Raw genomic sequence first — 24,081 nt, 5'->3', positions numbered from 1 at the left:
ACATTGTGGCAAATAGTCTGCTACAACTTGAAAGTAAAAAAAAAAAAAAAAAAAATATATATTTTTCCTTTTTAACTAAAGCTTGAGCACTGTAGTTTTCCATGCAGGCAAGGTATAAACTGTAGCAACTATTTACTACATTGTAGCTAGCAGTTTGCTACAGTTTAAAAAATATATATTTTTTTAAATTAAATCATGAGTGCCATATTATTCCATACATGCATTGTATAAACTGTAGCACATAGTTTGCTGCATTTTTAGCTAACAGTTTGCTACAGTTTAAAAAGAAGACTTTTTAAAATTAAAATAAGTTGATGGAGTGCTGGGGTCAGGGCACAGAAATGGACCTAAATGGCTGGAGCAGGAGGGAGGGAGGGAGGGTTTATGTATTTGGCCACCTTGTTGGTGTGCTAGTAGAAGGAATGTCCACTTTTTTTTCCCTTCACTTGAAGAACTGAGGTGGGTGGTGCATTTGTTGATCCAGCTATGCTTCTGCTCCAGTCTTTTGTCATACCTGAAAATGGTTTATAAACAAATCTGCCTACCACAGGTGAAAAAATGGAAATTTTGTATGCTAATAATTCAACAATATTCCTTTAGAGGTAATCTGTATAATGCAGTCAACATGTAAAGTACATTTTTTGATGTCTATTATTTTAATCTGTCCCAGACAGACATTCGGCGTGAACCCCTTTGAAATGAGTAATATGTAATTCTCAGCTAAAACTCCATTTTACAATTTTTTGAGCATATGTAAAAATAAGAAATTAGGCTATTATTAGAGTAGACAGTGAGTATTGTTACTAAAATTTAAAGTTTAGCCAAAGGCCATTCACATTATATTACAAATACTGATAAAGTGGACATCCAGCCCTAAGAGACTATCTATTATGTTACTCCGTTTTACAGATGTTAAATTGTGAATTTTGTAACAAGGATTCTGTGACAAATATTTTGGAATTCAAGCAGATAACAGGTATGATTTTATTTGATTTGCAAATGTCTAGGGCTGCCTCCATGAATTTGTACTATTCTATAGAACCTAATAATTCCTTTTTAGTTAGGTTTGCCAAGAATTGCAGAGACTATAATAAGTCTCCATTTAGCATGACCATTTTAGGGTAAATTTAACTCATTAAACCGATGGCAACATCTGTCAAAAATATCTTTAAAAGTTTATTTATGGGCATCATACCTAACATTAGAGACTAAGCTCATCGGATCCTTATGTTAAAGAAAACTATATTATCAAAGTACGAATTAGTCCTGTAGTATATTTTTAAGACAGGTGTTTTCAGATACTATATGCTATCACTGCTCATTTTACTGTTTTTAATTTCTCCAAGTCTTTTGGGTTTCTAATACCATGACGGGAATAGATCCCATTCCGAAGTCAAAGTACGATTAAAGTTCATGAAATTAGTATTATTTCACTCTTTATTGTCAGCCAAAATTGCTCTTCCCAGCACCTGCAATGTGCCCAGTAATAGCTCATTCTGCAATTCGTACGGTGTTACATGAAGTTTGATGCCATTAAGAGCATCTTTTTTTTTATTTTTTTTTTATTTAAGATATGGTTTGCAATGTAATGTTTTTACATTTAATGCTCAAATACTTTATCATTCATTGAATACAAGTAAGGTGGCTATAGTAGCCCCACTATACACCAGAATTTGTTTATATAAATGAAACATATATCACAGGTTTATAGGCTCATAGATAACAATGCCACTGAAAGTGATTTATTAGTTCAGAAGATGATGATATAGTCATACGTTTAATTTGAGAGATACAGATAATGCCATTTCAGCTTGCCTGATAAAAGAGGAGTGGGACATATGGAGAGTCGGAGGACATGGACAATACCAAATGCAGAGAAAGAACAAGGAGGACTTAAGTGTGATAATGTTTTAAAAATGCACTTGTCTGTCTGCTGAAGTACTTTTATTGCCATAAGAAAAATCCCCTAGTGCCTCAGCTGTCTAACTTTCCATGGGGACAAACAGCCAACACCATGTTACCAAATAAATATTTTAGTTAATTACACAATTAAAAAAAACATTCAACTAATCTGTCAAATCCCTTATAGAAGCATAGCCCAATGTATATCCACATCCAATCCCTTAGGTGGAGAAGTCTGGTATTTCAATATAAAATAAATCACCTTCTGTTGTAGCCTTCATTTTAAATTCATTCAAACGTATGATGGATGCTGTAAAAGTATCATACATTTGACCTCATTTAAATCATGTTGTTCTTGTAAAACAATGATGAACTACCCACATGCTCTAATATTGTCTTCTACATCGCTCTAGTAGTTTCTCCAATGTATATTTTAGAACAACTGCACATTAAGACAAGTAACTCCTACTGAATTAGAAGTTTCAGAATGTCACATTTTTCCCAATTTTCTTTTGAATTTTAAGCTTCTTATTCCCCTGATACATCTTTGTGAGTTTGATGTAATTATCTGTTCTGTAAGGCCGTATTATTCTATGCTATATTTGCAACCAGTCATATCAGTGCACTACCCTAGGAAACACATTTAAGTAAAAGATAAGGAAAAAAGAAAGAAATGAAGTCAAGCTGCCTTGCCTCTAGCAAAACTCATCTGAAGCCACACCATTTGCTATCATTTGCTGTCAGTATTGTTAGTTGTTTACAATGACAGGTTTGTTGAGAAAGTTACAGCATGTTTTTCTTGATCTCCCAAAAGAGAATGTGGTTCAGTCAGTTTTATAAAAATTGTGCTTTGTCCCTGATTGTAGGATAAACTGGAAGTCAGCATATATGCTTTTATGACTAACAATGGAACTGAAAAAGATTAATGTGAGTTAGTATAATCTGTATTTAACCAATCCAATGTAACTGAATTACAGTGCAAAATACATTAATAAAAATGTGGAAAAAGCTTTTGCATTGGACAAACCACAGTTTGTGGAGGCTTCACCTTCAACTCCCACAGCTTAACTATTTTTAACTACATGAACAATAAAGAAGCAAAGATAAACTCTAGGTATAGGTCTATACAAAACGTCTTGTTGTTCCACCACAATTTCATCACTTTGTCACAAAGAAAATTAACCTTACATCTATAAAAGATTAAACAAAGCTCACCCACTTAACTTCTACATTCATATGAACAAAAGGGAAAAATGTCACAGTAGTTTCATGTCAAGCATAAACATCAACCAATGACAAAAAGTACCTTCTAGTATAATTCATGTCCATGAAATGGCTCAGTGGTGCAGCAGTAGTGTTGACACCTCAGAGCAAGAGGTTCTCTGGTTCAATTCTTGGCTGGAGTGCCTTCTGTGCAGAGTCTGCATGTCCTCCCTATGTTCATGTGGGTTTTCTCCTGGTACTCCGGTTTCCTCCCACATTACAAAGACATGCATCTGGAGCATTTCTACCCAGGCTTCCACTGAAAACTGGCTCCCTTCCAAGTTGGATTTTCATGGTAAACAAATGTTAAATAAATAAAAATGTGGAAACAGGTTCTGAATATTCCTGTTTTGCTGGAAAGAGACTACAAGAAAAAATGCAATCAAAAGCCTTGCTCAAAAAAACTTGTAAAGTAATTGCACATCAGTTGTGACTTTTATGATTTTTAAATCCAGATTTCTGGAAATAACAAAGGCAATAATACCCTTGTATCAGGATATGGATGATTTTCTCCCTCCTTAAGGTCACAGACAATAATGTTCTGGGAGATACTAGCTGTGTCCGCACTTCTCAAATGTCCATATTTTTTTCCTCATATTTTGGTCTATTCCTCATAAAATTGTGGTTTTCTGGCAAATCATTCAAGACTGAAGTTACCAAATAATGGCATATATTTGACACTTCATATCCTTCTGAAAATACATGCTAACACAACACCTTTTATTCCCACAAATCTATATATTTCTGCAATGAATATTTAAAAGTTAATGCTATTTTGGGGCTTTGGTCCCTATTAGTTTTGGCTTTAGCCAGATTTTTTTTTAGACTAAGAAGTGGAGAGGTATGGACATGTTCCACTGTTTGTATCCCAAACATACCTCTCAGCTGTACAGATTTTCACAGATTGGCCAGATTTTTGCCTCATATTTTCAGTCCATTTCTCATAAACTTCTGGTTTTCTGGCAAATTAGTGGCAAGTCAATAAAGAATGAAGTTAAAAATAATGACAGACATTTGAGTTACAGAATTCATACCCTTCAGAAAATGCATGCTAATGCAAATCCCATTATTCTATCAACTTTCTAAGTTTATAAGATCAATATTTTAAAAATCACCCTTATTTTTGATCCTTTGTCCCACTTTTATTTATTGCTTTGTATACATTTCTTGCTCTAAGAGGTTGAGAGGAATGTCCCCAAATCATGGGGTTTTTGTAACCTCCTGGACCATCTTACAACCATTTGCTTAGGCTGCATGATTTTTTTTCTTAGTGTCAGGAGTCATAATGGTAATTTTTACTATTTGCTTTTTATCTCTCTATATGATGGGCTATCTGTATGACAGGGCTGCATGTAATTGTTTGCTGTTTTTATCCTTCCTTTGAATTCTTTCCATGTGAGTAGGTGAGGTCTCATTGTTATACTGATGACATTCAGCTGTAATTATCCTTTGGGTCAGTACATGTCCATACAGACTCTATGATGAAAACAGGTGTCTTTGAAATATATTTATTTCTGTGCGATTTTAAGCACACAACGTGAATACTAGCAAGGTAATTGCACATGCAATCAAATCAGCAAAGAAGATGTGCAAATGCAAGCCAAATGCTACATTTTAATCATAAGATTGGAATGTGTTAACACACTGCTTATGTTGATTTGATGCAGTCTCAGCAGTATTCTAGTTATGATACAGCAGACCACTGTTTCTCAAATCAGTAATTCACCATCTGTAAAAGTTTGACTGTTTCAAAAATGTTATTCTAAGAAATTTGCAGCTCTTGGCATATATGCTTGTGATATCAAACATTGCCCATCTGCAATGCCAAATATGAACTAATCATTGCAAGTGCAATAACCAACCTAAAACTTGTGCTGAAAGGAATGCCTAAAGTATTAGTTTATTTCCCTAAGATTTCATCCTCTGTACTTGCCTACTATATAAATGTAAAATTGCATTACTGATCAAAATAACAGCCTGCACAATCTTGCGCATGATATGGATGACTGCTTGTAATAAAATTGTGATATTTGCCTAGATGCTCACCTAGGGCTTCTACTGAGGTTGGCTGTAGATTGCCATTTTTAATTTGCTTTATTATATCTTTATGCTTTGATGACTTTACATTGGGCTGTTTGGGACAACACACTTTCTTTCTAGGCAATCACTATTCTTATTGTTTTAGTTGCTTTTGTTTATTCTTTCTTGCATGGTATTCAGACTGAGATTTATGTGCACTGTCAATACACTTTTATAGAAATTTCTGTTTTGCTATGCATTTTTTTGAAGTGCATCATCGAAGGTGTTTTTACTTCAAAGAGAATAAAATTGTAATTTGTGCATTAAACCAATGTCAGACCTTAACGTGCATGTATTTTGGCAGAATTTTCTTAGAGCTGAATATGAGATGTCCTCATATGTATTCACCTCTGTCATTAGTCAATAAATAGCAATGTATCACTAATGTATTTAATTAACAGACTGTTTGCCTAAATATTTCTTATTGACTACAGGCATTCTGGTTCATTTTTCAGCTCTAACTTTCCCAAAGCAGGCACACTTGCATCTCTTTTGCTTGCTAGATTACAACACATCATTTATCAATGCTTTTGTTCAGTTATAGTACATTAAGTGATACATACTTACAAGCTATATGCCTTCTCCTATATTCAAATTGCACTAGTAATAGCTTTCTATATCATGGAATACAAGAACCATTCAGAGTATTTCAAAACCATTTCAAAGGCATTTTCACTACTAATTTTGTTTTTGAAGAAAATATAAAATATGCAAATGTATTTATGAAATTATTACTTCTTCTGTAGTCTTTTATCATACACAATTACTATTCATCTTGGATAGATACATTATGAGATGTAGTTTCTGTTGAATACAGATCTGATGTACATGGTTTGTAGACAGATTCCTTTTGAAAAAAATGTCTTATGAAAAACATATTAAGGTCACTGTTATCTTGTAAGACATCCATATCTTCATAATTACTCATAGCTTTGCATTAATTATTTTATAATTTACTCATATTGCAAGCTTTGCTGCATTAAGAATTATTATTTCATAATGCTTTGCAAAATCCACAGTGCCTGACAGTCTAATAATTACCCTCCAAGGCTCATTTAAATAATTATGCTATACATTGCATTAGATAAAAAAAAAAAACTATGAATGAAATTATTCTTTATCAAACATATGTCACTGTTCTTATTTAAAGCTTTCCTGGTACCTAGATTTTTGGATAGTGCTACCTTGGCCACATATCCATGCCTTTTAACCCCTTTTTGCCCATACTGCCAAAAGAAATGTTCGTGTCACTTTATAGGCAAGTCTTTTCTTTCAATGGGGAGTAAATGCAGAGTATGAAATTACTGTTTCTTTTTTTTTGTTTGTTTTGTTTTCTATTTCTTTGCTAGCCAGGAAAGTTAAATAGCATAATTCTGATCCTCTTGATCAGGGACAGTTACCTTGAGAACAAGGGTAAATGCAATGCACGTGAACAGTTTACAGTACCTAATCAAACATTATGTTGTTGTGAAGCGGAAAGAAACCAGAGTACCTGGAGAAAAAGCCTTCTAGACACATGATCAACATGTAAAGTTCATACAGACAATGACTGGAGGTCAGGATCGATCTATGGAGTGGAGGAAAGAGATCTTAAGCACTGCAACTGTATGTTGCCTGCTATGAGGCAGATATTTCACCTTTTGGTGCTCCATGCTGCCCACACATCATATTGTCAGTATGGAAGATGCATTAGACACAAGTATACATTAAGGCCTATTAGCAAACATAATTTTACAATAGTAGTGGTATATTAAAATATGATATAGTGATGCAGATTCAGCAGACACTGATGAACAATGGACCAGCATCCTAGCCTCTAAGAGAGAATTTCATTTTGATGGAAAACTCTTTCTGTCCACCTAAGGAAGGAAAGCAAGTAACCAAGATACTGAGCCCTGCCTCTTATGGCTTATTCATCAGTTGCCAGATTTAATATTTAATACCTCATTGCCAGTATCATACTGAGGTTCACAACCTCTACACAAGTGAAATTGGTCTTCATGATGAACCAAATGGGTACTCTTTCATAAACCGATAACAGCACCTCTAATGAAACACACACAAGCGGTGCAGACCCCCTGCTGGAATGAAATACATGTACACTTCTAAATGCATTTTGTGCAACAGCTGTCTTTGTACCATGTGAGATCATTTCATATACAAAGAAAAACTGGATTGTTTTCCTGGCCTTCAGATTCTTTTCACGCACAGAAAATGTTGTCATCGGCTGACATAGTGAACTACACCCATAGTAGCACTGTTGGTGTTATTCATCTCTTAATCACTTATTTGTAGTTTCAGAACATTTTTAATCATGGGTTTCCACTAATCCGTTTTGGGGGTTTCCTATATTCTGGTCTGGATTATCACTATACTCTAATTTATTCTCAATTTACATGTTATATACCTTTACATACTTTGTTTGCTATACCAATATAATTGCTCACATTCAGTCATTTCCAAACTAGAGATCAATTCAGAATGTGCCATTTTATTGATCATCTAGCCAGACATCTGAAAATAACTGACTCTCAATTTTCTCTCTCTCTCTCTCTGTACACACAAATAAGTAGCTAGATATATAAAATATGAATGGTTTAAAAGCGTAGTTAACTGTACAGATAATTAGAAAAAGTAATAGTGGATTATATGATAAGAACATTTTGCATGTATCAATGCACAACATACTCAGAAGATATGGAAACTTTAATGAGATAGCAAGACAAACTGAAACTTAAATGAAGGATGATCAGAAATCTGTACACATACCAGTAGAAGGCAATGCAACTGCTGAGGAGATTATGTAACAATAACAGAGGGATGCCTAGCTTATCAGTCATAGTCTAAAATTTTAAAGTATAAATGTTCAGATGACTGCACACTTGCCCATTCAGTGAACTACTGGAAAACTTTTAATTTTGAATGCAAAATGTAATACTTCCTCTAAAAGCATGTACATATTAAACTAAGCTCATATATATGTTATGTTGCAAGAATAGATGAACATGCAGATATTATACATACAGAGTTACAACTTAGCCTTCATATTTTCTAAAGGGCTGTTTGCAACAATTTGAAAGGTTAATTGTAATGAAAGAGCTTCATGGTACCCAGGCCCTGTCAAGATTTCGCATGCTGTTCTGTTAATTCTTTTAAGAATATATTTGGATACTTCTCATAAACAATCATTTGACTATCCAACTCCAGTTTTGCAGAACAGACTATCCAAACTGATGTATTGGTTTTGTAATAAACCCTTCTGATATTGTTTCCTCAAAGACAATCTGTTTACAAGTGTACACAAAACCCTAAAAAGTTCAGTTTTTAATGTTCATTTATTCACATGACCTATTCTGTTTTAACCATACAGAGGAGTTTCTTATTGCCAAATTGCTTGCTCGCTCTATAAACAATAAATAAACAAATAATAGTTACATCAGCCATTACAGCTTGGAACCCACATTCCTACCTCTGTTTATATGTAAATGTCCTATTTGTTACATTTAACATAAGGATAACCTTTCTTTACAATGTTGTACTACAACATATGAATACTGCATCTTGAAGTGTATTCAGATCATATCTGAGAATAGTTTCACCCACAGTGGCAAGAGAGGTTTAAAGCATCATTTCCTGCAGCTTATTCAAGTCAGTTGAAAAACATTTCATCCAATTCAAATCTATATTTATGTATCATAATAATTTATAAACAAAATGCTTTTAACACAACACTCGTAAGAATGGAATGTTAATAGCCTATATAACAAATCATAACCATTACCTCTATGAAAATGTATTCTTCACAAATTGGTTATCAGATGCATCATATGATTTGGATGATAAGTTAAGATCAGCAATTTAAAAAATTCTTGAATATAAAATGATGATTTTTTTTTTTCAGAGACTACTACTAGTTCAGATTACTGCAGGCTGAGTTAATGTGAAAACTTAAATCAGTAATGGATGAGCACAGTGAAAAATACTCTCAACAAAAGAAGAAGAAGAAATGCAGGCAGTATTACTGTAATGATTTTAGTGCAGAAACATTGACCATTTCTTTTTAATGACCGTGACATTGGGGTTCTATGCTGCACAATTCCTTTTTTATTTTATTTTCCCCCTAGTTTGAGTACCGTCACAGCTGCTCCAGGTCTCTCTCCTTGTTCACTGTCTATAAAACCCATCTGTCTACCACCCAAACATTGACCAAATAAATTTGATGCAACTGAGGAGTGTGACTAATCTTGAAGCAGTGCTACACTGCTATTGAGGGAGTGTTTTCCCTGATGGCCTAATCTCTCCCTCCCTCTTGATGTGTATGTATGATCCACAGGATTGGCATGTAATGGGCATTTAAGCATACCATCCATGCCTCCAAGTGCAACTCAGGAAGTGCCCTGTCCAACCTGTAGACAACACCTGCTACATGCCCCCATTTTTCACTAAAGATCAACTGAAGCAGTGTGTATAAGCATGTGCCCATCCAGAGGATGAGCAAGCTGATGTGAAAGAATAAACCCCAGACCTCATTTGTCTCCTCCAACACTCAAACCACTAATCAAACTAAAGTTTTCTGGGTTACGGTCAGGGCTTTATAGATCTGTGTCATGGAGCTGGGTATGCTACAGGATTCCTGATCAGTTTTCTTACTAGTCTCCAAGATTTTTTTTCAATTTCCAAATAAAAAAATATATATTGAATACATTCGATACAACAATGGCATATGGGCATACTACTTAATCACTTACTTTATGTGCCTGATTGACAATTTTCAATGAATATGTAATATATATGCTTCAATTTTATACCAACTTTTTATAAATGTAGTTAACTATAATCTTGACTTCTTGCAGTTATAGAATCACTTATAAATTACAAGTTATATCTTCCAGGTTGGTAAGAAATCAGTAGATAGCGTAATTCTTATTTTGCCAATCTTCGATGTACAATACTTGTCAACTGGATTTATTATTGCATCACTTCATAAGGGGCTGAGCAGGAGAATAAACTAATTCAGTTTAATTTGGAAATTATTATGCAACATGCTACTAAACATAGCTGACCATCTTTCAAAATAATTTGCTCAGCTGTTTCCCCTAATGAAAATGAATGCATGCACCCTTTTATTTGTATACAATAATGAACTAATGTGTACAATATCTCCATTTTAATAAAATGCTAGTAGATAATTCACAGTGAAAGGCATTAATAAGATGATAGTAGATGGATTACATTGAAAGGCATTATTCTTTTTCATATAACTGTGACAATCTTTAGTTACCAAAGTTAAGGTTCTGTTTATAATGATGACAATGAAACTTGAAACGTATCTCCTATATAATCTCAATGTATAGCAGTAAAGCTGCATTATTTTTTATGAGTCATTATTAATATTTGAGGGTAATGCAATGGAACTGCTACACAATGTTTTCAACTGCATATACGCAGCAGAAATGTCAATGAATGCTGTATTGTTAATGCTGAATATTACAAAACAGAAACTTCAACAAAATCTTTAGATTTCATAAGGATTTCAGTAAGCATTTCTCAGATTTTATAAAACTGTGCCATTAATTCAGAAAGTAACTAGCAATGTTTCTCATGCAACTACATATTTCTATATTGCACCAGTTCTGTTTCTGAGCATTGAAATGTATTCCTAATACCGAATATTAAAACAAACCTACCTTCAATAATTCGTAGTGTTGAATGCCGTTCATTCCAACATCGGGATCGATAGCAGAGGGCACGGGATATCGAGAATTGATGGCAGTATTCTCGGGAATGGAAATGTTGATGACAGTCGAGGGGAATAGTGGAGCATTGTCATTGATATCCTCTATTTGGAATCGTATCTTCACAAGCCTGAAGACTTCATCTGGTAAGACAGCCACCTCCACCTCGTAAAAACACTTGTATTCATTGAAGATTCCTGCGCACAATTTTTCCCTATCAATTCTGTTGGCAGTTGTGAATATTTCCCCTGTGTTTTCCTTCACTCTGACAAGAGGGATATCACCTGTCTTATATACAAGTTTAAACTGAAGGGGTGAAGAAAGTGCTACACTTGGGTCCAATGTCAAGTTAAGGTCCTTGAGCAGATTTCCAATTGGGACATTTTCAGGCAGTTCCTCTCTCACAATATAATTCTTTTCTTGAGCTCCTGATTGCAGTGCAATGCAGGCTATTAAAGCCACCAAAATGTGTGCTTTTGACTGCAAGTCCATCTCCAAATTGACAAAGATGTATCCTCCAAAATGATTGTAAGTTCGCAACAGCTGAAAGGCATTAAGAAGAATTAGAAAATACATAAATGCATATTTTAAAGCATCCCTATTAATAAGTAAGACAAAATAATATTTTCTAGAGTTGCAAATTCTATGTCTATATTTTATAAACATGCACCTTTTTAAAAACAGAAAAGAATATTGGGTCAAAAAGTTACAAATTAAAAAAATGGAGCTGAAAGTATAATTGAAAACAGCGATCGCGCATACAGCACACACCTGTGGAACATGATATTCAAACTGAATGCAAAGTATAGCCTTGACTAATGAAGATATACTAATGACTTATGGCTCTGACACTTTCTGGTAGTCTCATGGATTGGTTTTATGGCTGTTGTAGTCCTCGATTTTACACCTTAGAGGACAACATTGTGCAATGATTGATTATGTTTAAAATATGAATATACAAATTAAGCAATGCTAAAGCTGTGAACAATAAAGAACAGTTCAAAAGACACTAAGCCTTTTTGCTTTTAGTTCACAAGAAGCTGGGATTTTGTAGTTTGCAGTTATGCATGTATTATATTCCTGACATAATTCTGTGGATCAGAGCGCTTTGCAGTTCTTACATTATTTTCTCTCAGTACTCATTACTGAAGCTACTGTTTTCTGTAGTCCATTTCTTTCTAAACTTACAGCAGCATTTCTCTCTCTTTTCTATATATATATATATATATATATATATATATATATATATATATATATATATATATATATAAAAAAATCAAGCATCTATTCTTAATAAAAGGCAGAAGATAAATATTAAGGTTTATACTGAAATCTTGTCTGCCAGGGAATGAACAGTGTGGAGAATGAAGAAGTGCTCTTGTGACATGAAAGTTCATGAAACAGTAGGACAGCAACGAGTTTGTGAAGTATTATGGATTAGATGCAGAACTACTTCAGCTTGCTGACTAGTAGTTGTTGAAGTGGACTTCTTTATCTCCTAACCTGGCCTAGTTTAAAAAAAAATAACTGCACTTAAAGGTGACTAGGAAGTTACTGAAGTGAAAACTTAAAGCACATGAAATAACTCTTTTGAAAAATAACCTGCATCCGTTCCTTTAGATAACGCCTATAAAATCAATCTCATGTTCACATAACTTTTATTCTTTTGTGACACATTTCTTAAGCAAACACACTTAAATCAGAACAGTCAAATTATACAACATCCTACAATGACTCCTCTTGATTCCAGTTTAAGCAAGATAGATATGATACCTTGATTCCTCATCTGAGCAGTCATATAAATTGTATTAATATAATCTTCTAAAATGCAACATATTGTAATATATTACTTCAGAACTTCAATACTACACTGGTGCTGAAATTCAGATAAGAAATGTGTACAACTACCAACAGATAATAACAAAAGAGATGAACGTCAGCCTGGGAGCCATGCAAACCCCCTTAGCTGTAATGCACATCGGTACGCAGACATGCTTTGATAGCTGGGTTTTAGCATCTTATACAATTCAACTGTCTGCTTCGTTTATATTAACTGTCTCGATGTAAAGCCCAGTTTAGTTGAAGAAAAGATACCTCTGGTATGAAAACAAGAGCAGCTAATGAACTAAATAGAAAATGCCATTATATTTGTCTATATGGGAATCTGGCGAGGAAACCAGGCACCTGCTAAAATGCTTGATTACTAGTCATAATGTACAAATGCATTTGTTTAGAGTTAGGTAAACCACTGATATGAATCTTTGCAGTCATGCTTGTAATAGCAAGTTAACAGGTAAGACACAAAAAAGGTGCGAGTCTCATATATTCTTGGCATAAAGTCTCCAAAACTATCCTTCTACTATGCTAAAAACAGACACTTTAAGTAACCAGGTTGGCTGTACATGTCATACTAGCAAAGAATATTTGTTTGCACTACATGATGGGCAGATAGCATTTTCTTTCAGAGTACGGCAAACATACTTGGGACTAAACCTTACAAGCAGCATCTACGACATGTTAATTCCTGTGAATTATTGTGTGTTTTATAATTTTTTGCTGCACTTAGAATTTATTTTTCAGACATTCTTTAAAATAGCAACAACAGATGATGTGGGTATAGTATATTGAAGATTTGCCCATGGCTAGTGTGGTTTCATCATGAGAGTGAAGCGCGAGTGATTAAACAAAGCCAGCCATTTGTATATCTTCAATATACCACACACAGGAGTCAGTTATTGGTATTATACAATGACATTATTTAAGAAAACAATGACTTACGTTTCTTAAATAATGTTTTTGTATAATAATAGGGCGGTGGCGTTCTTCTGCATTGTTTCTGATCATGCTCTTTACTGATATACTGCAAGTGTGTATGGGACTTGTCTTCCCAGTCTCACACAGTACATCACTGGTTTAGCAAGCAAGCAATGGCGAAAGGCTGTCCTCCATTACCATTTATTTTTGAAAAAAAAGTGTAACCTCCTGACAGTTTAGAGGTACAAGTGACAGAGGAAAATACAACAAAAAGCAGGTATGTTTTAATTTGTATAACATACCTGATTTTTTTCTTGTATTTTCTGTTATCAAGTATGTACCTCTCAGTCTTTTAGAGAACTTGGCATAGCTCCTCGTGGTCCCCTGCAGAGTTCCTAAGCCAGCAGAGAGCGGAAAAAGCAACTTTCTTGATCATAAGTATTTTTTAAACTTTTTAGTTTGCATTTTTCGATCTTTTGAGCTTTTTGACTACTGTTTGTGCCTATATTACTGTTTTATTACCTTATTTTCCTGTTTTTGTGAGCTTATATTGTTGATTGCACTTGTGGGCTAAAGTATTGCTTAAAAGTAACAAACAGGCTAATACACTCAAGTGTACCAGCCTTTGATAGCAATTTAGTCGAAAACAAAGCATTTACTGCATTTTTTCCTGTCTGTTTGCAAAAAAAAAAAATATTTCTCCTTTCCTAAACTTTCCTAGCTAGTTGTTCCAGTGATCAGATTTTGCTGATCCCTGGGCTTTGTATTTGGTTTCTGTGTTCCTCCATTTTCTTGTGTGGCCATAAGTAGTTTCTTTACTCACCAGTGGGAGTGGGGAGTACTGAGCTGCTTGTTTGTCCTCAGAGGAGTGGTTAGAAGCAGCAACTAGTAATTCTTTGGACATTTTGGGTCATTTCCTGTTTTTTCCACCCCCCTGCTATAAAGCACGCTTTGGCGGGCTTTTCTGGCATTAGAGAACTTGGCATAGCTCCTCGTGGTCCCCTGCAGAGTTCCTAAGCCAGCAGAGAGCAGAAAAAGCAACTTTCTTGATCATAAGTATTTTTTAAACTTTTAGTTTGCATTTTTCGATCTTTTGAGCTTTTCGACTACTGTTTGTGCCTATATTACTGTTTTATTACCTTATTTTCCTGTTTTTGTCAGCTTATATTGTTGATTGCACTTGTGGGCTAAAGTATTGCTTAAAAGTAACAAACAGGCTAATACACTCAAGTGTACCAGCCTTTGATAGCAATTTAGTCGAAAACAAAGCATTTACTGCATTTTTTCCTGTCTGTTTGCAAAAAAAAAAAAACAAAAAAATTTCTCCTTTCCTAAACTTTCCTAGCTAGTTGTTCCAGTGATCAGATTTTGCTGATCCCTGGGCTTTGTATTTGGTTTCTGTGTTCCTCCATTTTCTTGTGTGGCCAGAGGTAGTTTCTTTACTCACCAGTGGGAGTGGGGAGTACTGAGCTGCTTGTTTGTCCTCAGAGGAGTGGTTAGAGACAGTAACTAGTAATTCGTTGGCCATTTTGGGTCATTTCCTGTTTTTTCCAGCCCCCTGCTATAAAGCACGCTTTGGCGGGCTTTTCTGGCATTAGAGAACTTGGCATAGCTCCTCGTGGTCCCCTGCAGAGTTCCTAAGCCAGCAGAGAGCAGAAAAAGCAACTTTCTTGATCATAAGTATTTTTTAAACTTTTTAGTTTGCATTTTTCGATCTTTTGAGCTTTTCGACTACTGTTTGTGCCTATATTACTGTTTTATTACCTTATTTTCCTGTTTTTGTCAGCTTATATTGTTGATTGCACTTGTGGGCTAAAGTATTGCTTAAAGTAACAAACAGGCTAATACACTCAAGTGTACCAGCCTTTGATAGCAATTTAGTCGAAAACAAAGCATTTACTGCATTTTTTCCTGTCTGTTTGCAAAAAAAACAAAAAAATATTTCTCCTTTCCTAAACTTTCCTAGCTAGTTGTTCCAGTGATGAGATTTTGCTGATCCCTGGGCTTTGTATTTGGTTTCTGTGTTCCTCCATTTTCTTGTGTGGCCAGAAGTAGTTTCTTTACTCACCAGTGGGAGTGGGGAGTACTGAGCTGCTTGTTTGTCCTCAGAGGAGTGGTTAGAAGCAGCAACTTGTAATTTGTTGGCCATTTTGGGTCATTTCCTGTTTTTTCCAGCCCCTGCTATAAAGCACGCTTTGGCGGGCTTTTCTGGCATTAGAGAACTTGGCATAGCTCCTCGTGGTCCCCTGCAGAGTTCCTAAGCCAGCAGAGAGCAGAAAAAGCAACTTTCTTGATCATAAGTATTTTTTAAACTTTTTAGCTTGCATTTTTCGATCTTTTGAGCTTTTCGACTACTGTTTGTGCCTATATTACTGTTTTATTACCTTATTTTCCTGTTTTTGTGAGCTTATATTGTTGATTGCACTTGTGGGCTAAAGTATTGCTTAAAAGTAACAAACAGGCTAATACACTCAAGTGTACCAGCCTTTGATAGCAATTTAGTCGAAAACAAAGCATTTACTGCATTTTTTCCTGTCTGTTTGCAAAAAAACAAAAAAAAAAAAATATTTCTCCTTTCCTAAACTTTCCTAGCTAGTTGTTCCAGTGATCAGATTTTGCTGATCCCTGGGCTTTGTATTTGGTTTCTGTGTTCCTCCATTTTCTTTTGTGGCCAGAGGTAGTTTCTTTACTCACCAGTGGGAGTGGGGAGTACTGAGCTGCTTGTTTGTCCTCAGAGGAGTGGTTAGAAGCAGCAACTTGTAATTTGTTGGCCATTTTGGGTCATTTCTTGTTTTTTCCAGCCCCCTGCTATAAAGCACGCGTTAGCGTGATTTAGCACGGAGCTGCTACCGTTGCACACTAGGGCAGCACCGGTTAAGCAGATTTAAACTATTAGGGCTACCTAAAGTCCACACTTCAAATTTTCCCTTAAGACTACCTTCCTCAAAGTATAATACTGTTCTATTTAGTGTATCCTACAACTATAAATTATCTCTACTTGACTCCCAAGTAGACTATTCTCTATCTATATAGCTAAGCACTTGCTCCTACAGTACTTATCACCTCGATACAGCACTCTTGTTATAGAAAGTACCCCAAAAAAGTAAACCCCATTTCTCGGTCACCCACATCCCCCTGAACCTTTTTTTTAAAGTTTTTCTGTCTATTCCTTTTAGCATGTCGAGGGATCAGTTGCTAATGTCCTCTCCTGCTCAGCTGGTGAACCTGGGAATATTGAGGCAATGTTACAATTGCCTCATGTACACAGACAACCCTCTCCTCCTCCCACAAAACACAAATACATGCGAGAGATGCAACTATACGGCCAAACTAGAGGCTGAGCTCTCTCAACATAGGACTGGCAAGACCAGACAGGAGGAGAAGGTAACCACACACACCATAGACCCAGTCTCACATAATACCATCACAACCTCAAATCATACACATAAACACACAAAGACATACTCGGAGGCTCTGATCAAAAATCTACCAAAACAGCAGAGGCCACCAAAGCAGACACCCAAACAACTACCACCTCAAAACACAACACCTGCAACACAAAGACCACACAGTCAGAGTGTCAAGCAGTCACAGCCCTTAAGGCCAAACACAATGCCAGACACACTAGTCATTGGTGACTCCATAGTCAGACACACTGACGTCCCGCTCACCAGACTGAGTAAGGAGAAGGTCACAGTAAGCTGCCTGTAGGGTGCTAGAATCCGCCACATAACGCATGCACTCAGGTCTCTCAACGGCAGGTACAAGTACGATTCAATCATTGTCCACGCTGGTGTTAACGACCTGAGACGTACCTCCTTGGACTACATGAAAAGAGACATAGAGGAGCTCTCTGATTATGTAGCCCAAGCAGGTATGACCCTGACCTTGAGCAGTATCCTACCTTCACCAAGAATGATGCCACAATGCAGAGATAAGATGATCAGCTTTAACAACTGGCTTAAACTCTGGTGTCATTCAAAGGGGATCCAATGTCTGTCTGCCTGGGATGACATGCTGGACAAGCCACGCTGCTTTGCAAGGGACGGCTTGCACTTGTCACCCCTGGGATTTCAGATTTTGGCAAAGGCTCTTGCCACCCCCATAGTGCCTTTTTTAGGCAAGGCTCAAATTCTAAACCTACCACCCTAGAACAAAACAAAGAAAAAAAACTAAGGGTAATGCTGCTCAATGCCAGAAGTCTCAACCTCAAGATGCATGCACTTGAGGCCCTTCTCAGTATGGAGAACATCGATGTCTGTGCTGTGACAGAAACCTGGTTTAAGGCTCCTGAGAGCACCCCAGCACTATCAGGTTTTACCTCATATCATGCATTCCGGCCCCAAAACCCGGACAATACCAAGAAAGGAGGAGGGGTATCCATATTCATCAAGGACACCCACACCTCAAGATTGGTGGCATCGCACGATGCATCGGAAACCATCCAGGTGCAATTAACCATAGGCAAGACTGCTCTGCAATTTGTAGCATGTTACAGGCCACCCTCGCAAACTCAGGAACCTCATATGGCCTTCCTGAAAACACTGGAGGAGATAAATGTATCTCCGAATACCATCATACTAGGTGACTTCAACTACCCTAATATAGACTGGGAACACTACTCAAGCCCAAACACTCTAGCCCAAAAGTTCCTGGAATTCATAAACTCAAATGCCATGGAACAACTAGTCACCATCCCCACAAGAGGAGAGAACATACTTGATCTCATCATCACGAACATGGGAGCACAATGTTCAACGCCAGAAGTATACCCCTCACTGGTGAGATCTGATCACAAACTAATCTCGCTGGAGGTCCTCATCCCGCCCCCACCCGAAATGATAAAGACCACAGTAAAGAACTTCTCGAAAGCCGACTTCACACTTCTAAAGACTAGTGTGGTTTCCTTTAAGGCCCCTGAGCCGGCGGTTAACATTACTCAAACCGCTGAATCACTTACAAATGCCTTCTACCAGCACCTGCAGGGCTGCATGGATCAGGCAATCCCAAGCAAAACAAAGACTCTTTGTACCAAAGGCAAGCATCCAGTCTGGTGGACCCCAGCCATAAACAAACTCTACAACAAGAGGAGAAAGCTACTACAAGATAGAGCAAAATCCTTAAAAGGTAAGACACCGCTGATCACTATAAGTAAAAAGCTAAGAGCTCTCATAAAATCATCCAAAGCTAATTTTGAGAAAAAGATAGCTAAGGACTCTAAAGACAACCATAAGGCATTCTTTAGCTATGTCAGAAACCTAGGAGGAAACTCACAGATATGCTCAGAATTAGTTCAAAATGATGTGAAGATTACTGATCCTACAGACATTGCCAAAAACTGGTTGACAGGTTCAGTGCAAACTTCTCCCCCCCTCCCCCCTAAAGGAGAGATATCTATACCAAATGATTGTATCCCCCCAAACATCTCTAACGCCCAGGTGAGAACTGCTCTCTCCAAGGCAAAGAACACAGCATCCATGGGACCTGATGGTGTCCCCGGCTGTGTGCTCCATGAACTCAATGAGGAATTAAACCCACAGTTAGGACAGCTGTTTAATCTTAGTATCACCTCCGGATACGTACCCAGGGAATGGCGCACAGCGACTGTGGTCCCACTCCACAAAGGCGGCGCCTCCACCGACCCTGGAAATTACCGTCCCATTAGCTTGACAAGTCTTATCTGCAAAGCCATGGAGAGGATCATAATGGATCTCATAAATAAAGACATAGGGAATTTGCAGACCTTGGATCCAACCCAGTTTGGATTTGTCAAAGGCAGATCATGCCTTTTAAACTTGGTTGACTTTTTCGAAACAGTCACCAAGGCCATTGATGAGGGAAAGGCAGTCCATACAGCCTACCTAGACCTGGCGAAGGCTTTTGATACAATACCCCACTCGGGTATCATTGAAAAACTCATCAACTTAAATGTAAACCCATACATTACAAGATGGGTTGCAAACTGGCTGAGCGACAGAACCCACAGGGTCAGAGTTGCTGGCGCCATGTCAGACTCAAAGCCTGTCACAAGTGGTGTCCCACAGGGCTCAGTCCTGGGCCCACTCTTGTTTGGCATCTACTTTTCTGAAGTACAAGCAAACACAGGAGGGTTATGGCTGACAAAGTTTGCAGATGACTGCAAACTGGGCGCCGTAGTTGAAAACACATCCGACACAGATATCCTTCAGAAGGGTCTCACAGAAATGGATAACTGGTGCCAGAGCCATGGCCTTAAGTTAAATGCCAAGAAATGCATAGTCATACCCTTCGGGAAAAATAAGGTTACCCCTAGCTATCATATAGGTGGCAATCCCCTGAACACAGAAGAAGTTATTAGGGACCTGGGAACCCAGGTTGACAGTGGCCTTTCTTTCGACACTCATATTGCTAAAGTAGTTAGGAAGACCTTCTACATTGCCCACCTTATCATGAAGGGATTCACATCCAGATCAAGGGAAGTCATAGTCTCCCTATACTCATCACTCATCAGACCAATGATCGAGTACAATGCCCCATTCGGAATGTATCTGACCCGACACTTGCAGCAGCTGGAGAGGCCACAAAAGTTCCTCACCAAAAGGATAAAGGGTCTCAAAAATCTGTCTTATGCTGCCCGACTGAAAGAACTCCAGTTATATTCAGTTGCGTACCGCTTGCTCAGAGGTGACCTATGCCTGACATACAAGGCCATGTCAAACCCAGATTTGATGAACATGCTTCATCTTAAAAAATCTAGATCCCTCAGAGCCACAAAGGCGGGAGACTTAAACCTCGACACGGTTATTAATATGACGTGCTGGAGGGATAGATTCATCACCCAACGACTCCCTATGCTGTGGAACAAAATCCCGGTTTATGTGAGGCAGAGCACCTCGCTGGCCTTGTTCAAGAGGAATCTTGACCAATGGATGGGAGATCGCAGATACACCCCAGGGGGTACCTCAGTGTCACTGCTCGACAGAGGCACAGCTAAATAATGGGCATAGTTTCTCCAAACTAAAGGGGTGGCGTAAGCCACAAAACTATGGGCTAGGCTTATAAATGCCCTCGGGCAGATAGCCTAGTATGAACCTATGAACCTATGAACCTATATTTAAAAAGTGTGAATGTGTGTGCATTGTCTGAAGGAAAGAAAGTCTGAAACTGAAATGCCAGTCATTATTTAGTGACTCTGTTCCTCAGTGATTTGTCTGAAAAAAAAAATGAACGAAGTCACTAAGTAATGACATGCATTTCAGTTCCAGAGGTTCTTTCATTCAGACTAAAGCATGTCTACCACATAGTAATAGAAAAATAAAGGCTGGTCACTCAATGATACTTTACAGACAGACATTTATCATTGGTATATTCTCAATTTTCAATGGGTACGGTTCGGCTGACCAATCAGTATGCTTCTTTTGGAATGTTAATGGACAGTCATTGTATAATATAGCAATAATGTGGGTGTGATATATTGAAGATTTACCCACTGTTGGTGTGGTTTAATCATGAGGGCCACCTGTGGGTAAATCTTCAATATACCACACCATGGAGTCAGTTATTGCTATTATACAATCACATTATATAAGGCAAAAATTATTATTTACTTTTCTTAAATGTTTTGTGGGATGGTTTCACAATATTATTCTGCTCTTGCTGGCTATCCTGCCCTTTTTTTATGTATTGCGCATACTTATGGGACTTGCAGTCCCACACTTACTCAGTACATCAGTGCTTTGGACAGAAAGCAACAGAAAAAGAAAGATCTCCATTAATCATTTTTTTGTAATAAGGCTGAAATTTGGACACTTTAGAGGTATGAGAGAGAAAGGATGGGGAAAATACAAGGAAAAGCAGGTATGTTTCTTTAGTTTTGAATAAGTACCTGCTTTTCCTAATGTTTTCTCAGTGCTTTCTCTCTCTCTAATACCACTGGACTGTCCAGATTTCTAATTTAGCATTTTTGTATGGTGAAGAAAACTTAAAAAGTTATAGCATATAGTAATGGAAAAAAGTCCTGACTACTGGACTTTTTTTCCATTGCTATATGCTCAATTTATGACAGGGACACTGGTCAGGCTAAACCAATCAGTGTGCTTGTTGTTGAATGTTAATGGCTAGTCATTGCATAATTGTGAAAAGTCAAAGGTTGTTCTGGAACATAAACTAATGGTTTGTGTTGTCTGCTCTAATATAGCTACCTGCTACTGTCTATTTGAGAGACAAAACAGTTTATATCTCAGTAAACCTAATAAAATATGTAATTTCCAAAGAAACACATTGAACTTGCTGGTAAGAGCATAGCCGTCATTTACATTAATTATATGCAAAAATATATGACTAATATATTTCACATGGTATGCTTGTTCCCATTTGCTATCAACACAAATGCCTGTATCTGCTGGATTTCTTGACAGCTCATCTTTGTGATTTATGCTAAAATAGCAACTTGACAACCAGTAAAACAACAAATTTTTAGAAGCTTAAGAGCACTATAATGAATATGGGTTAATGAAGCCCTGCACAGAGAAACGTGGCTATACGTGTCCACATATCTTGATTGATGAACATTTCATGACAATGTATTCATAATGACAATTTATTCAGAAAATTATTCTATAAGACAGTCAGCCTACTGAAATATGCAAGCAATAGCTCAAAATTTACAAAGAATAAAGATTCATGTTCAGTGGGGGTTCATTAACAAATGCAATGATCATGAGACTTGAATGAGATCCCCATAAGTACAAAAATTGTTTTATTCATTCTGTTGTTTCAATTTCCTTGTGACAATGAGTTTATAAACTACATCCACATACTTGATGTCTGGTTTTAATGTCATTGAGATGTACATTCCTTTTCATTGATTGTAAGCATGAAAATGAGCTGGAGTCAATCATCTATTCCCATTTCTATTGTGGTGTATTTCTTTTTTGTTGAAAAATGCAGTGTGTTGATATTAACATGAAACATACTAAGTGAAACAAATGAAAAATAGGGCAGAACATTGTCTGATAATTTAAAGTAATGACAGCATACATTTTTAATACGATTGACTCTGAATGAGCTTTCTTCAAAGTAAAATGGAAAAAAATGCCAAGAAAGCCCAAATTCAACATATAACTGGATGAAATAATGGTCTTCTTATGAATAAAAATACACAGCCCTCAATTTGCAACTGTCTTTATTCCCTGATATTTGCAGTAGCCATAGAAATTTATGAACCAGTCACTGCTTTCCTAACCTTTATTGCATTACCAACTATTCATGAATTTTCTTATAGTTTGTTATACAGTATACATATGAAAAATATCCTGAAAGCAGTTAGCAATTAACAGATACTTGATTTCCAAGTAACAGTACTTCAGCTTATGAGTCCCAGAGCTTTATTAATTCACCTTTACTAGACTAAGTTCTCAGCAGAAAAACATGCCTTGAAATCATACTCCATCTAGGAGCAATGAAGGTAAAGTTCTAAAGTTCTAACAAAGTATTTCTATATTTCTTGTTAAAATATTTAAAATGTATAAAATATTTAAAACTCATTGTTATCAGCCATATGAGATGCAGCAGGACAAACTGTGTTTGCAATAAGAAATCACTGTTGGCACACTTTCTATAAGAGAGGTGGCAGTGAATTAATATATATGTAAAAGTGCTTAGGATGATATCCCCATATGGGCAAGCATGGAGATGCAGAGGGCTAGCTACCTTGTAAAAAACAACATAAAGTTATTTTTATTCTCTCTTTCATCTGTATGAACTTTGCAGGTGTTATTCAATAAAGTATGGTAGAACTCAAACGTACACTAGTTTAGGGCTTTTTGACAGGACAGTGCAATATATTGCTTTTCTCTTTCCAGTCCTGTTTTTTTTTTTCTTCTGCTTGTTGTATTATTTGTTTTATATTTCAGTATTTGAGATTTGTTTTATTATATTTCAATACTGGCTGATCTCAAGTAATACAGAACCAGCCACAAATCACAGGGCAGTTTATATATCACTACTGTAAAATCATACAGTTCAGAGGTACTTGGTACATCAGTACCTCAAATAAGTGCATTTCATGACAACAACATTATTACTAGTGCTGAACATTGCAAGTCCCTTTCCACAGACCATAAAAGGTTGTAGAAGGGGCATTGTCAGGTTGAGAATGCATATAAGCAATGGCCATCCCCGTTCCCACTCGCACATCTGGTGCAGAGCATTCCCTACTTCACTAATAGTGAAGTATAGTAGCTTCTAAATGGAAATGTTGCCTCTTCTATAACTTTCACCTGCGGTGCAATCAAAGGTGCATAGTTATATTTTACTTCTCATTAATGAATTCATTACTTGTTTGCGTCCTCATTAATGAATTAATTAC

General features: G+C 36.7%; 1 protein-coding gene across 1 annotated transcript in view; it reads right to left on the bottom strand.

The window, feature by feature from the left end:
• The window catches only part of LOC122789659 (protocadherin-11 X-linked-like), a 563,100-nt gene that overhangs the window by 317,563 nt on the left and 221,456 nt on the right, over positions 1-24,081 (bottom strand). The window contains exon 2 of the mRNA XM_044057074.1: positions 10,932-11,522. Within this exon, the coding sequence (XP_043913009.1) occupies positions 10,932-11,471 (540 nt within the window). The 5' untranslated portion in view covers positions 11,472-11,522. The remainder of the gene's footprint in view (positions 1-10,931; positions 11,523-24,081) is intronic.

The sequence above is a fragment of the Protopterus annectens genome, chromosome 15.part0, assembly GCF_019279795.1.
Source record: "Protopterus annectens isolate FY-2018-M chromosome 15.part0, PAN1.0, whole genome shotgun sequence".
NCBI lineage: Eukaryota > Metazoa > Chordata > Ceratodontiformes > Protopteridae > Protopterus > Protopterus annectens.
The sequence above is the reverse complement of the archived record's forward strand: the minus strand, read 5'-3'. Positions and strand labels throughout refer to the sequence as shown.